This window comes from Sipha flava, unplaced genomic scaffold (genome assembly GCF_003268045.1).
Source record: "Sipha flava isolate LNK unplaced genomic scaffold, YSA_version1 104_pilon_pilon, whole genome shotgun sequence".
In the NCBI taxonomy this organism is placed as follows: domain Eukaryota; kingdom Metazoa; phylum Arthropoda; class Insecta; order Hemiptera; family Aphididae; genus Sipha; species Sipha flava.
Window position 1 is genome coordinate 2,012,317 of NW_020271718.1, and position 13,428 is coordinate 2,025,744.

General features: G+C 28.0%; 1 protein-coding gene across 1 annotated transcript; it reads right to left on the reverse strand.

The window, feature by feature from the left end:
• Positions 1-648: 648 nt before the first annotated feature.
• LOC112683554 (opsin, ultraviolet-sensitive-like) lies at positions 649-11,743 on the reverse strand. Its single transcript, XM_025554629.1, has 8 exons — positions 11,659-11,743; positions 11,368-11,562; positions 8,274-8,486; positions 6,231-6,361; positions 2,627-2,799; positions 2,239-2,399; positions 1,095-1,196; positions 649-904 (listed from the first exon to the last, which is right to left on the reverse strand). The coding sequence occupies exons 1-8, from the start codon at positions 11,700-11,702 to the stop codon at positions 814-816; spliced, it is 1,110 nt and encodes a 369-aa protein (XP_025410414.1). The 5' UTR covers positions 11,703-11,743; the 3' UTR covers positions 649-813.
• Between the last annotated feature and the right edge of the window lie 1,685 nt (positions 11,744-13,428).

Sequence of the window (13,428 nt, forward strand, 5' to 3'; positions counted from 1 at the left end):
CTGCGATTAACCGTTGCCGAACTATATCAGTTCGTAATCGGATGAATCATTTTGGAACAACCTGTACAATACATTTGAAAGCGGTTTAAAAGTTTTTCACCCGCGACTGGTAACTATGAACAACCGTAAAAACCAGGGTGTAAATCATAGAGTAAAGAATGTGTAAATGTTGTTGCGCCTGGCTTCGTCAAACTACAGCGGGGCGAGCACGGGAGTATGTAGGTGGATGCACCTCGCTTAGCCTCCTTCAACTTCGTCACGAAGTGAACGCGCAAGAGTCTGGATGTTCTATATACGATTGGTACATCGAGTTCAAATTGATAAAAACTCGTATATTGAGTACCTATATAACTATTTGATACATCACTCGTTCACGTATCTCACCTCATTTTTTTATTATAGCTATTACATTTTCTCTTAAGGCGTTCACTAGCTTAACAATTAAAGGTACTAAATTCTGTACTAGATCAATTATTTATGAAATGGACTTATAAGCATATTATGTATGCGAAAGAAGAAAGAAAAATAAATGAAAAACAATATCGTTTTATAATAAATATTATGTAAGGAATAAGTATCTTTTCAAATATATAATTTCAAAGCAATATTCAAAATTCAAATATTTAATGTACAATATAAATCCCTAATTTTACAAGTTTGACATTGGGTATATTTTTACCTGATAATTACACTGTATATTCGATAGTAAATTTAGTTCTTACAATTAAATATATATTTGTAATCAAATAAATTATTTTTTAGTTAAAATCTAAAAATATCGATCAATAGAGTTATGAACTAGAATTATGTATATTAAGCAGTAGTTGTTGTGGATTGCGTGTCAGGTGATACCGAAGATTTTTCATTGATACCAAGACACGGCACTCGTTTTGAAAGTTCTAATCTGAAAATGTAAAATGTAAAATGATGCTATTACTACATATACATTTTCGACGAGAGAGTTGTAGTAGTCACTGTGACGCGACGAAGATAAATCGAAAGAGTCGACGAGCAGATTAATATAGTATAATGAATAAAGCAATTCGATTGAATGGACACAATTATAAATATTTGTATTTCATTAATTGAATTACCTGTATTTAGGATGACTTATTGCGTATACGTAAGGATCCAGACAAGCCACAGTTTTGGCAAATACCGCTGGCAACATAGTCACGACGGGTGTTAGCAATGATCTTAATATGAACAAAAAATTATTAAATTACTGTCGACAAAGTATACTATTATAATGACAGTACGTATTAAGATTTTGAAAATAATTATTTCCATCGTTTTGTTTATATGTGTGTATTAACCAGCTAGCGCGGCGGTCGTCCCATCCGGGTACGGTGCTTGGCGAACTGGTTGAGTAGGGGCACTGTTCGGCAAACTGTACAGTGTGTAACAGTAGCGTAACTGGGAAAAAACCTAGAGAGGGCAATATAATATATTTATTATTACCAAAACCCTGACACCCCTCCCCCTCACCAGTTAAAACATATTTTTATTGTATGTATTTTATACACTATATTTAATTGTTTGATTTTACATAAGTTTTTTAACTCATTTTATGGTTTAGATAAACATAAATTGTAGGTAGCATGTACTAGGTACCAATATTGTTAAATAATAACTATAAGAGTTCATTAATAAAAGGTGCTATTTGTACTGTTGGATTATCTGGGGGAGGGGGCAAAATTATACCTTTATCTCTCAAAAAATGGTCAGAGGGGGCACTTTCCCCCCTTGCCCCCCACAATTACGCCACTGTTGTGTAAGGTAGAGATGGGCAAAAAGTTTGAAACATCGATGTTCCCATGTATCGATGTATCTACATTTGAAACATCGATGTTGTTGATCGATATTTTCGACAAAAACATCGATGTTTAAAAATATTTAAGTTTTAAGAAAAATTGTATCTATGTTATATGTATGTATGTTATGTATAAATTGTAAAATGTTTAAATAAATACGTTATTTAAACATCGGACTTCAGATTAGAAAAAAATCGATGTATTTTGCCCATCTCTAGGGTAAGGTGTGCGTATGGATGGCCAGTGTGGCGTTTAATTTGTATTTTTGTTGTTTGTCATAATAGACGTGTTTTAATTATTCATTTAAATAGACTGTTGTTATTAATACCGTAAGCTTACGATTGAGAAGTTAACATGTGTGTGTGTTAGTTCATTCGCATCTTGTTTAAAACACGTATCAACCGTTGTTCTAAAACGCACTTACTGATCTCCGAAAGCACCGACCATTGCGACCACTGCGTACGGTGTCCATGCTGCTACAAACAGGAAGCAAATCGTAATGGCAGCTTTAGCGATTCTTACTTCTGCCGATTGAGCGTTTGCATCTTGGTTACTCCGTAACGATTCAACGTTCATTTTTTTTGCCTAAATTTTACGTGATATAAAACGAAACGGAATTTAATATTTGAGAGCATACAAATACGAATTATAAATCCAAAAATATTTTCGTTTCGCAATAATACTATCGGTAGGTAAAGCACAAAAATGACACCTTATTACTCATTTGTAATTTTTATGCTTTGCTTTTGTTTTGTTTTTGCTTTTCAATCAATTCAAACAAACATTTAAATGTATCTATACATATTATTTACTTGTTCACGAAGTGCTTTTTCATGGTTGAATACATGACTGACTATTTGCGAATAAAAGTATATTATAAATGACATTGGTATTACATAACAAATCACAAACAAGATTCCTACAAAAGCTTTGGTTTCATCCGTTGGTGTTAAGTAGTCGAAAGAACAACTTGTTAAAAAACCCTCTGAAAAATATAAGCTATTTTAAACTCATATGATTGACAAAAATATATATTTTTTTATTTACTGATATGATATTATTGATTAATAATTCAATAAAATGTAGGAAGAAGGATAAATAAAAAGAATAAATGATTTAATGAGGTCTGACGTAAAGTAATCAAAGAACGCGTAGTGAAAGAAAATTGTATTAGATCAGTTGATCAGATAAGCAGGGAAACATGAAAAATAATGGTGAAAACACGTATTGCAGAGAGAAAGAGAAATTTTCTGAATGGAATATTACAAGAAACAGAAAAGCATAGATCGCAAGGTAGCATAAAAAATTTATTCAAAACCATCAAAAAATATAACGGATTTTATCCAATACTAAAAGCAATAAAGGATAATAATGAAAAACTACTTATGAAGTAGGAAAAGAACGGAAAGAATACTTTGTTGATCAGTTGAATGGCATAATACTTTCCAATCCGATAGAGAACACAACATTTTTGAAGCGAAACCATTGCCATAAGAAATATCCAAGGAAGAAGTAAGAGAAGCGATAAAAAACCATGAGAATTGGAAGGTACTAGATTCCAACAGCATACCATCGAAACTTAAAAATATGGTGAAGAAGATATGTGTGATTTTATTCATAGGATATGTCATAGGGTATGGCGAGAGACAAAAATACCAGAAAACTAGGATGAAACAATAATTATATCATTTCATAAGAAGAGTGATAAAACTGAATGTAGTAATTACAAACGGATATCCTTTTTGAATTCAGTATACAGAGTATTCCCCAGAGTTCTATTGAACCGTCTAACACCATATGCAGAAGAATGCCTAAGAGAATATCAAAGTGGATTTCGCAATGGAAGGTCAACCATAGAATAATAATCAGTAATAACAAGTAGGTATAATAGAAAAGAGTTATGAGTATCGCCAGTACATGTGGCAAATGTTTGTTGAATTTAAGAAAAGTTATGATAGCGTTCATAGAAATTTTATTGATAACATAATGGAAGAATTTGGGTTCCCAAAAAAGTAATAAATCTAATCAAATTGACCATGTATTTCCAAGGAGTGAAATACCACGTTAGAATAGATAGTATTGTGTCGGAAGCGTTAAATGTTGAAACGGGACTAAAACAAGTGAATGCACTATCCACTATTATACAACATAACCCTAGAAAAGGCAGTAAGAGTTTTGTAAAACGTTGCAAGAGGAATAAGCTTAGGTGGTTATCATATAAAAGTACTAGGTTTTTCAAACGATCTTAACATCCTAGGATATATTTTGGGTGATACAATGAGAGCTATTGAAGCAGCAGAACGAATAGGATTAAATCTAATCGCATGTAAAACAAAATGAATGGAAGTACCAGACATTGAAACATCTCTAGATGTATTGGAAACGCCACCATATGAGAAAGTCGATAAGTTTCAGTAACAAGGTATACTATTGAATATGAAATATGTTTGGTTCCGTGAAATCGGGACAAGAAAAACAAAAGCAGAGAGAGTGTTCTTCACCCTAATAAAGTTCTTTAAATTTAAATTATTGACAAAATGAATAAAAATAAGACAATACACATCAATAATAAGGCCGATACTAATATATGGTTGTGAAAATATGGATCATTACAAGTGTAACACAACGAAGATTCAAGACGTTTGAAAACAAAAAATGTAGAAAAATATGCGGCCCGGTCAGGGATACGAGAACCGATAAATGGCGTAGAATTTCAACCAAGAATTGAAGGGAAAGTTAAAAATAATAATAATTAATGGGTCTATAAAATGTTAAATGATACAGTGTTTAGGACATGCAATAAGAAGTAATACTGATGCAGTGATCAATATAGTACTTGATTGGAAACTGGAAGGAAAAAGGCTGCTGGGTCGTCCCTGAAAGAAATATATGGATGCTATAGAAAAGGATTTGGAAGATTTCGACGTACGGAATAGTGTAGGATTGGGAAAAGTGGAGTGGTTTGATGATGGCGCTGAGAACTCTTGGAGAGTTATAAAGGCCTGAAGGAAGGAATATTATTGATTATTATTTTTTCACATTATCGCAATGTTACTAGAACATAGGGATGAGCAAAAATGTATAAACATCGATATTCGATTTTTAAAATATCGATGTGTTCTAGGTATCGGTGAAAAAACATCGATGTTTAAGAGCATCGAAGATTAAAAACATCAAAAAAAATTTTTTTTTTCTAGGCCTGCCATCTGTTGTAGACCTTATTATCTGTACAGTGTACTATTTTTTTGATTAAATAATAAATTCAAGAGTTAAAATAATATTTTTTAAATACATATTAAATAATTATAATATGGGCTTGTAAATTCATGCATTTGCATGTTTTCTTTTCTACATCGGAAAATATGCTAATTGAGATAAAAATCCGTTTATAGTGCATGTTTTTGCATGTTTTATGTGTATTGGCATATTTGGCATATAGTTGATTTTTTTGAGTTATTAGCGCATATTATTTTATGTAAATTCAACGAAATCTTTTTTGTTAAAAAAAATTAGATCAATAAATGTTTGAATTCATTCTTATTTACTTTTCGGAATTTGTTTATAAAATTTTAGTATTTCATCAATATTTTAATTTTTTGATGACTTTAAATTTTATAAGTTAAAAGCAGTACCATGGAAACAATGTTATTGCACACCACTACCACTCTTCTCCTATTGACGTGTCCATTGAAATCTAACTATTTTCGTCGCAACGTGTGATCATTAATTATAATTTTAATAAAATGTAACCAAAGAACAAATATAACTTTTAAAAATATGAATGGATAATTATTATTATTTTTAAAAATGCTTAAACATTTTTTTTTCGTGCATAGTTAAGGATTTTTAATGCATATTTGATTAAACGTTAACGCATTATTGCATGCTTATTTATGCGTTTTTTTAGTGCATGAACTTACGAGCCCTGATTATAACTTTATAGTGTATACTGTATAACGATTTTTCTATATTGCATACTAAAATAATATATATAAAAAAAAAAATTTGAATATTTCGAACATAAATATCGATGTTTAATTTCGAACATTTCGAACACAAACCTCAATGTTTAATCGATTAATCGAAAACAAATCATCTATTTTAAAACATCGATGTTTTTTGCCTATCCCTACTAGAACACATATTGTTTAATATTATGCAATAAAATACTTTAAATAATTGAAGTAATTACTACTAATATAGTAGGTACTTTAAATAATAATAAAAATAAACAATCAATGTCGTTCATAAACTATATCGTTCTTCTTTGAATTGTCAGTAGTAAATAAAAATATTATATATTTTTGCGATATACTCCATATACCTCTTAATCACGAATAGAAAGATATTTAGGTACCAACTATAAACATTATAAGTTTGAAAACGTCTATATTTGTTTGTGAGTATACGACTAACCTGGTACATATCGGTTCCATTTTTCGGTTAAAGGAAGGAAGCACCATGGAAAAACATACATCCAAATACATATGATCAATATTAATGCTTTACCGTAAGTCATACGACCTTCAAACGGTTTTGCTATTGTACTGAAAAAAAATTATTACCATAGGATAATAATTGTTTATATAATATATAATATAATAATGTTAAGTCGTAATAATTGTGTTATACCGTATAGGTTTTACACGCATTTCGAGTTCTCATTGGGTATAAAAAATAAAATTAGATATTAAAAATAATTTGTATAATATTTAATTTTGATAATATAAATTATGTTTTACTGTGGTTAGTGGTTACTTTATGTCAATCTTATTGTTATTGTGATTTAATTTTGTTTTCAAATGTTTTGTTTATCAAAAATCGTGTTTTTTATTCTATAAGTAACTAATCATGTCCTTCGTGTTGTTGATAAATTCATTGGGATTTAGATAAAAAATAATTCGAATTAATTTATTTTTAATTTTATTAAATTCTGAAGAGATTGTTGTAAAATTGCTAAACTTTAATCAACTAGACGTATACCGCCTTAATTGTGTTGGGATTTTTGAGAGGCTATTAGCCTCTGAGTTATCTGAGATTGGTTGATGATGAGCGTTGGTTAGGTTTTAATATGTCTATAGTTTATTGTAACTGGTTGCTATTATTATTTGTACGAGTACAATAATTGTTAATATTTTTATTACAAAAATTCTTTCCGAAAAATATGTTATCCATCTTATTAAATATAATATTGTTGATAATCTAGGTTGATAATTCTCAATTTAGGTCGCTAACAAATTTTTTAAGGTCAATAATATATAAAATCAGTCTAGGACATTTCGGCGTGGCCGTCTGGGCATAGCCATTTCAGCGTAAACCATTTTGGTGTGAAATTATAGCAAAAGTATAACAATTTTTCTTGGATATTTATGTAAATTTTATTTATAATTTTTATTATTTTATATTTTTATTAATTTATAAAATGATAACATAAACAATTAAATTAAATTAAAATAAAATAAAATACAAATAAACTAATAACTTATATTATGAGCTTTTCCTCTTAAAAAATAATGTTTTTACGATTGTTATAATTATTTATAATTTTTTTATTATTTTTTTTACATCAAAACACTCATATACCTATAATTATTTATAATGGATATTCATACGATAGAGTGCCCATCAAGGAATGTTGATAATTAAAAAAAGAGATCACCATTATTACAAAATTCAAAAGTACAGTTAAAATTTTACGATCTCTTATACTTTTTATTGGGTTTATTTTTGGTGTGAATTATATTGTATAATTATAAAGAATAAAGATTGAAAATAATACATTTAATTTATGACATCAACCCCCCTCCTCCGCACGCTGGTTGGGAACCACTGTATCAGGCAATAAAAATTATTTTATCTGAATACGTTTAAAATCTTGTTGCCCATTTAGGTAGAACTAACTTAATTTAGAATCTTTTATATAGCACACTTAGAATCATATACTATACAGTACGTGTATAATAAATATTAATTAAAAAATATTGATCAAAAAATGCAATGCACGTCGAAATGGGTCCGTACCGAAATAGGATTCACGCTAAAATGGTATACGCCGAAATAACTATGCCGAGATGTCTGTTTCCCATATAAAATAACTAATAAGGTATTTTTGTAAATATCATTATGATTGTTGAAAATTACAATTGATGAAAGCTCAAGATTGCTGTTAAAAACGTTATATTAATCATACTAATTTATCACTACTCTTTAATGTTATCATAAAAATATGGTCGCATAAAATCTTGGTGACATTGTAAGGGGTCACGGTCTCAAAAATATTGAGAATTGCTGCTTTAGGTGATAGGTGTCAAAAATGAAATCAGTAATTTTCACAAAAAAAGTTCACTGCTTCATTGCAGTCAATCGTGTCCTTTACATCGTGCATATTTTTTTCCGAGGAATTCATCTTATCTGTGGATTTTTTGAAATAACTATTAAATAGCAATTATCATGTTTTACCTATATCTGTCGTATGCGATTGCCGCGTTCGTGGCGCCTGCTCCTATGCCACTGATACTGCCGCACAACGCAAATATCTGACATTGCAGGTGGCCCGGATATTTGTGATTAATCGAGTCGTAAATAAGAATTGGCAGTACTAATACCATAGAAAAATCACACAGCGCCAAATTTAGTACAAACAAATTAGACGGCGTTCGTAATGGTTTTGATCTAAAATAACATCATCACGTTTTTCTATAGCAATATTATTAGATACTCTCAACAATAATAATAGTTCAATTATTAAAGTCGAACATTTTTATCGAAAAATAATTCACATGGTTACACCATTTTCTATAAATGTTCAGAAATGGGTTTAATGTCTTTGATTTCACTACATTGTTTTTTTAAGACAAAATTATTTTGATTTATAATACACTTAGCCACATAGGTATATTGGGTGTAAGCTCGAAGATTTCTTGTGTGTGTATTATAGTCTTATATTTATTGTTTATGAATTCTACATTCTGAGGTTAATAAAGCGAAAACCCAAGATTAAATGTAGAGCCTTTTCGTATATCGTTTACTTACAGTGGCGTATTTTCAAATTTTTTTTGGGGGGGGGTCTAAATATTAAGTACCTTTAAGTTTATAATATAATAAAAACACATACGAGTTATGATGTAAATATGTAATAACTATATTATTTATATTAAATTATGTATATTTCCCTACTATTATGATTTATTAATACAAATTAATAGTCGGCGTACCTACTAATATAATCATATAATAATTATTATTATGTTACGTCGTTATCGTCGTCGGACTCGTTTTCGTCGTAATTGTCGTCGTCGGACGGCGACGACGCGACAAAAATAACCAAAAGTTAAACCAAAGTAAAAACCCATAATATAAAATTAATATTCTCTTTCTCGGTACCTACGTACCAAGTTTTTTTGATTTTTTAAATTTTTTTCTGGGGGGGGGTCGAGACCCGGGAACCCTCCCCGTAAATACGCCACTGTTTACTTATACTCTGAAAACGTATTAAAATTGTACAAAATAATAAAACCCTAAACCTTGAAAACAAAATCCTCTCTTTACTAGTGTCGATTAAAACAATAAAATAAAATATATTTTTAAATTAAACTAAACTTGGTAGGATTAAACAATACAAAACCAATAAATATTGAATAACAATGAATGTTTATATAGTAGTTACATAGTAGTTTATATAGTGTTGAATCGTTACATTACATATTGTAATTTGAAATGTATTAACTTAAATAATTCCTACATTACAGGAGAGCCTAAGTCATAATTATTATTTGTTTCTTAATCGTCTTAAAAATAAAAATTAAATCGAATACATTTTGGAATGACGGGTATATGAATTCAAATCGATTTAATCCTAAATGTTTATCATATATTGACAAATTAGATTGTTTAAGGATAAATTTGTTATATTATGATACACTATTACTTACTGCAAATATATGTGTTAAACATATATTGAACTCAAAGATGAAATGTTTATTTAGTAATAGTTTACAGAACCAGATTAAGAAATGTTACGCTCCGGCACATAGGACTGTTTAAATCTACCTAAGATTCAGAACTTTTTTTATAGACATGAAATTGTTTTGCTATTTGTGTTTTGGTATTTATTAATTTTTATTCTCCAATGGAAGTTAGTAAATTAGTATAGAGCCTCCTTTCCTCCTAAATATTGTTCAACCTACGCTTAAATCTACGCCTCATTTAGTTAATATTTTAATTACTATATATTTTATTGAAAATCATAAGAAGACTAATGAAATAATATGTTATCAATCTTTTTCATATAGCTATTTACAGTAGTAAAAAATATTAATATTATAATAAAAATTTAAATAAATTTATAAAAATAACAATTTTGTATACATAATTAAAATTAAAGTTTAATTTATTAATTCAAATTATTATATAAAATGCTGAGTAAATTACATAAGTGCTTACATTTATTTTTGTTAATTATAATTTTTATAAAAATGCTTTGTTCGACTTCTATTCAGCGTATTGGTTAATACATTCATCTCATGAAATAGATTTAATCAAAATATTTTTAATATTAATAATAGTAAATTAATTTAATTTTTCTTTTGAAATAGTAAATATCAAATAGTTTTTGACTCTAATAAGGACATTTTTTAAAAAAATTACACCTTTAAAACCTTGTTTTCGAGAACAGATACCCCTACCCAGGGGCGAATCCAGAATCGGGGAACTGTGAGTCCAACCATTTCAAGAAGTTATTTATTTGGGATGAAACTGAATTAGAAATGAATACCTTGTAAAAAAATATGCTCATAAAAGTGTATATGTATATTTATGATACATTTTAGAATTTGTGATACCATCGATAATGACTTATTTTCGATCAATAAATATAATCTAATTTTATCAGCGCAATAAACGTACGGAATAAAATATGATTTACTTAATTTTTACTAAAACGATATAATTTAAAATATAAATTATGAATTGAAAAATTTTAAATTTTGAATATACATGTCATTCATTTTTTAAGTAACTTTGATCGGCCAATTGTCCAAGAGTCCAAATCAAGGTCTAAAAAGAGATAAAAGTGTCCAAGAAGCCAATTTTGTCAACAAATATTAACTGTGGGTCAGCTGACCCCCTGACCTCCCTAGATCCGCCCCTGCCCCTATCCCTGTGCCACTTTAATCTAGTTCTGTTTATTTAGTATATTATATCAAGTAGGTACTATTGTATTTGAATATGTTCAAACCTCAACGATATTTTAATAATAACTATAAGACGTACCTATGTTAGTAACTCGGATAAAATATTGAATTTATAAATTTTATTAATTAGTGTATTTTAGGTTCATTTTATCATAATGGCGTTATCACTGAATTACCATACACGTTGTATGACATTTTGGTATAGTTATTGTTTTTATAAATCAAGTTTCCAAACAGGAGATTATTCATTATTTTGAAGATAATCCTTATAAGAATATTGCATTATATTTTATCATAAAATAAATCACCAGCTAAGCGATATTTAAACAAGCATATAAAATTAATTGTATATGAGTACTTACACACAAAATATCCATAGCACCAGACCGTTTCCAATAACGCCAAGAGAAAATAAAATCGAATACATAAATGCCAAAATATAATGGTAGATTGATCTAACTTCTGGGTATGATAACCAATGTTCTGGTATGTGAATAAGATCTTCAGGAGTAAGGTTCCAACCCATTAAATGAAGTTCAGGTTCTTCTTCCATAAATCTAGAATTCATAAATATTACCCCAATATATACTTCTTAAATTTTGTGTTTATCGAATTATTAATAGTTTTAATATTTTTGTATTTTTATAGAGTACCCTAGTTGTGACAAAGTTCTTGAGATACTTCGGTTGAAATCCATTATTGATGTTTATTAGTGTAAGTCTAAAACACTACTACGACCAAAACAAAACTCAATGTTAAGCTCATCTGGGTTTATATAAATTTTATGTATCACAGGGATAACAAGGATTACATATTATATATATGATTAAATAATAATCCCCTCTAACTTACAAGGGATGTTACTTTATATTTTTTTTATTTATCCTTAGTGACATATGCCATTGGGCATCTTATACTATTATTTACATAATAATTATACTATAATAATATAATTAGATTCAGAACGAGTTCGAGTTTATATAACTAAAGCACATTTTATAATTTACTATTTATACTTCAACTATAATGAGAAATGTACTTACGTCTTTCAATCATTATATAATTAATGGAAAAATGCACCTATTATTGTGTATTTAAATACTTTTTTGACTTGTATCTAGTATATTTTTATGATTAAAATACTATAAACATTCAAAGATTATGTTTCATTTATAAAACAGTAATAAGTAATATGTCATAAGTAATAACATGTTTTAAGATTAGTTTAAAGTAACTGATGTCTGGCGATAATATATTAGCAATAAGACTTCGTTGTCACTCGGTTCTTGCAATCAAGGTGGAATAAAGAACAATCTAATATTTAGATATTTTGAGTTATTTTACCCAACCTTGTTTGCTGCTAGATTAAATTTTTAAATATCTATTAGGAAGTCGCTACTCATCTAACTCAAATTTTAGTTTGTATGTGCCATAACATCAATAACATATCAATAATAAATATTAGTTTAGATAATATCTATTTATATGGGTTTTAGTGAATTAAACATTCATCATAAAGAAAATTGTTATCTTATTATTTATTTTGGACGATGATAATTAATCTAAACTTTCTATTTAGTTCATGTACAAGACGGATATTAAAATATTAATCAACTTTTAAATCTATACTTCACTTTTGTAATACTCACAATTTAATCGAAAATTAATATTGGGTAATTCTATTTGAATGAAATCTGTATGAATTATAGTATATGTTGTTAAAATAATTTAATTTTTTTGTAAATAATTGGTATCCTATGAACAATTTTAGTAGCATACATTATGAATAGAGCTGAGATATTAATGCTTTAAAAAATAGTATAAATGCTCTAAAAAATTGCACAAATGATTTAAAAACTTAACGAATGCACTAGGTATATATATAAAAAAATATAAAAATGCATAAAAAATGTATATATAATTGTTTAAAAATTATAAAAAAATCATGTTACCAAATATATTTAATTATATTTATTTAGCATAATAACAAAATAGGTATTTATAATTATTTGTTTAATATTTACATTTTATTTAACTTTATTTAAATTTGATTTATTCCATAACTTGTTATGATCGTCGTTAGACTCTTTGTAAAAAAATAATTTTTTTTAAGTATATTAATTTTTTGTTTTAATTTTGTTTTATTTTTGATAAAATAAAAACATGGGTCAACCTGTTCATATTTATTAGTTTATCAATTTAGTGGATTGCATACTAAACATGTAAGTTTTGAGCGAATAAATGCTGAAACACATAATCAAATACCCTAATATTTAAGAATTTGTAGATCAATTCTGAAAAATGTTCTAAAAACTTGAAAATTGCCCTAAAAATAACAACAAATACCCTAAAAATGTGTATATATATATAAAGTTAAATTTGTCATAAAATGCAAAAAAAAAACTACATTAAACTTATAAGTA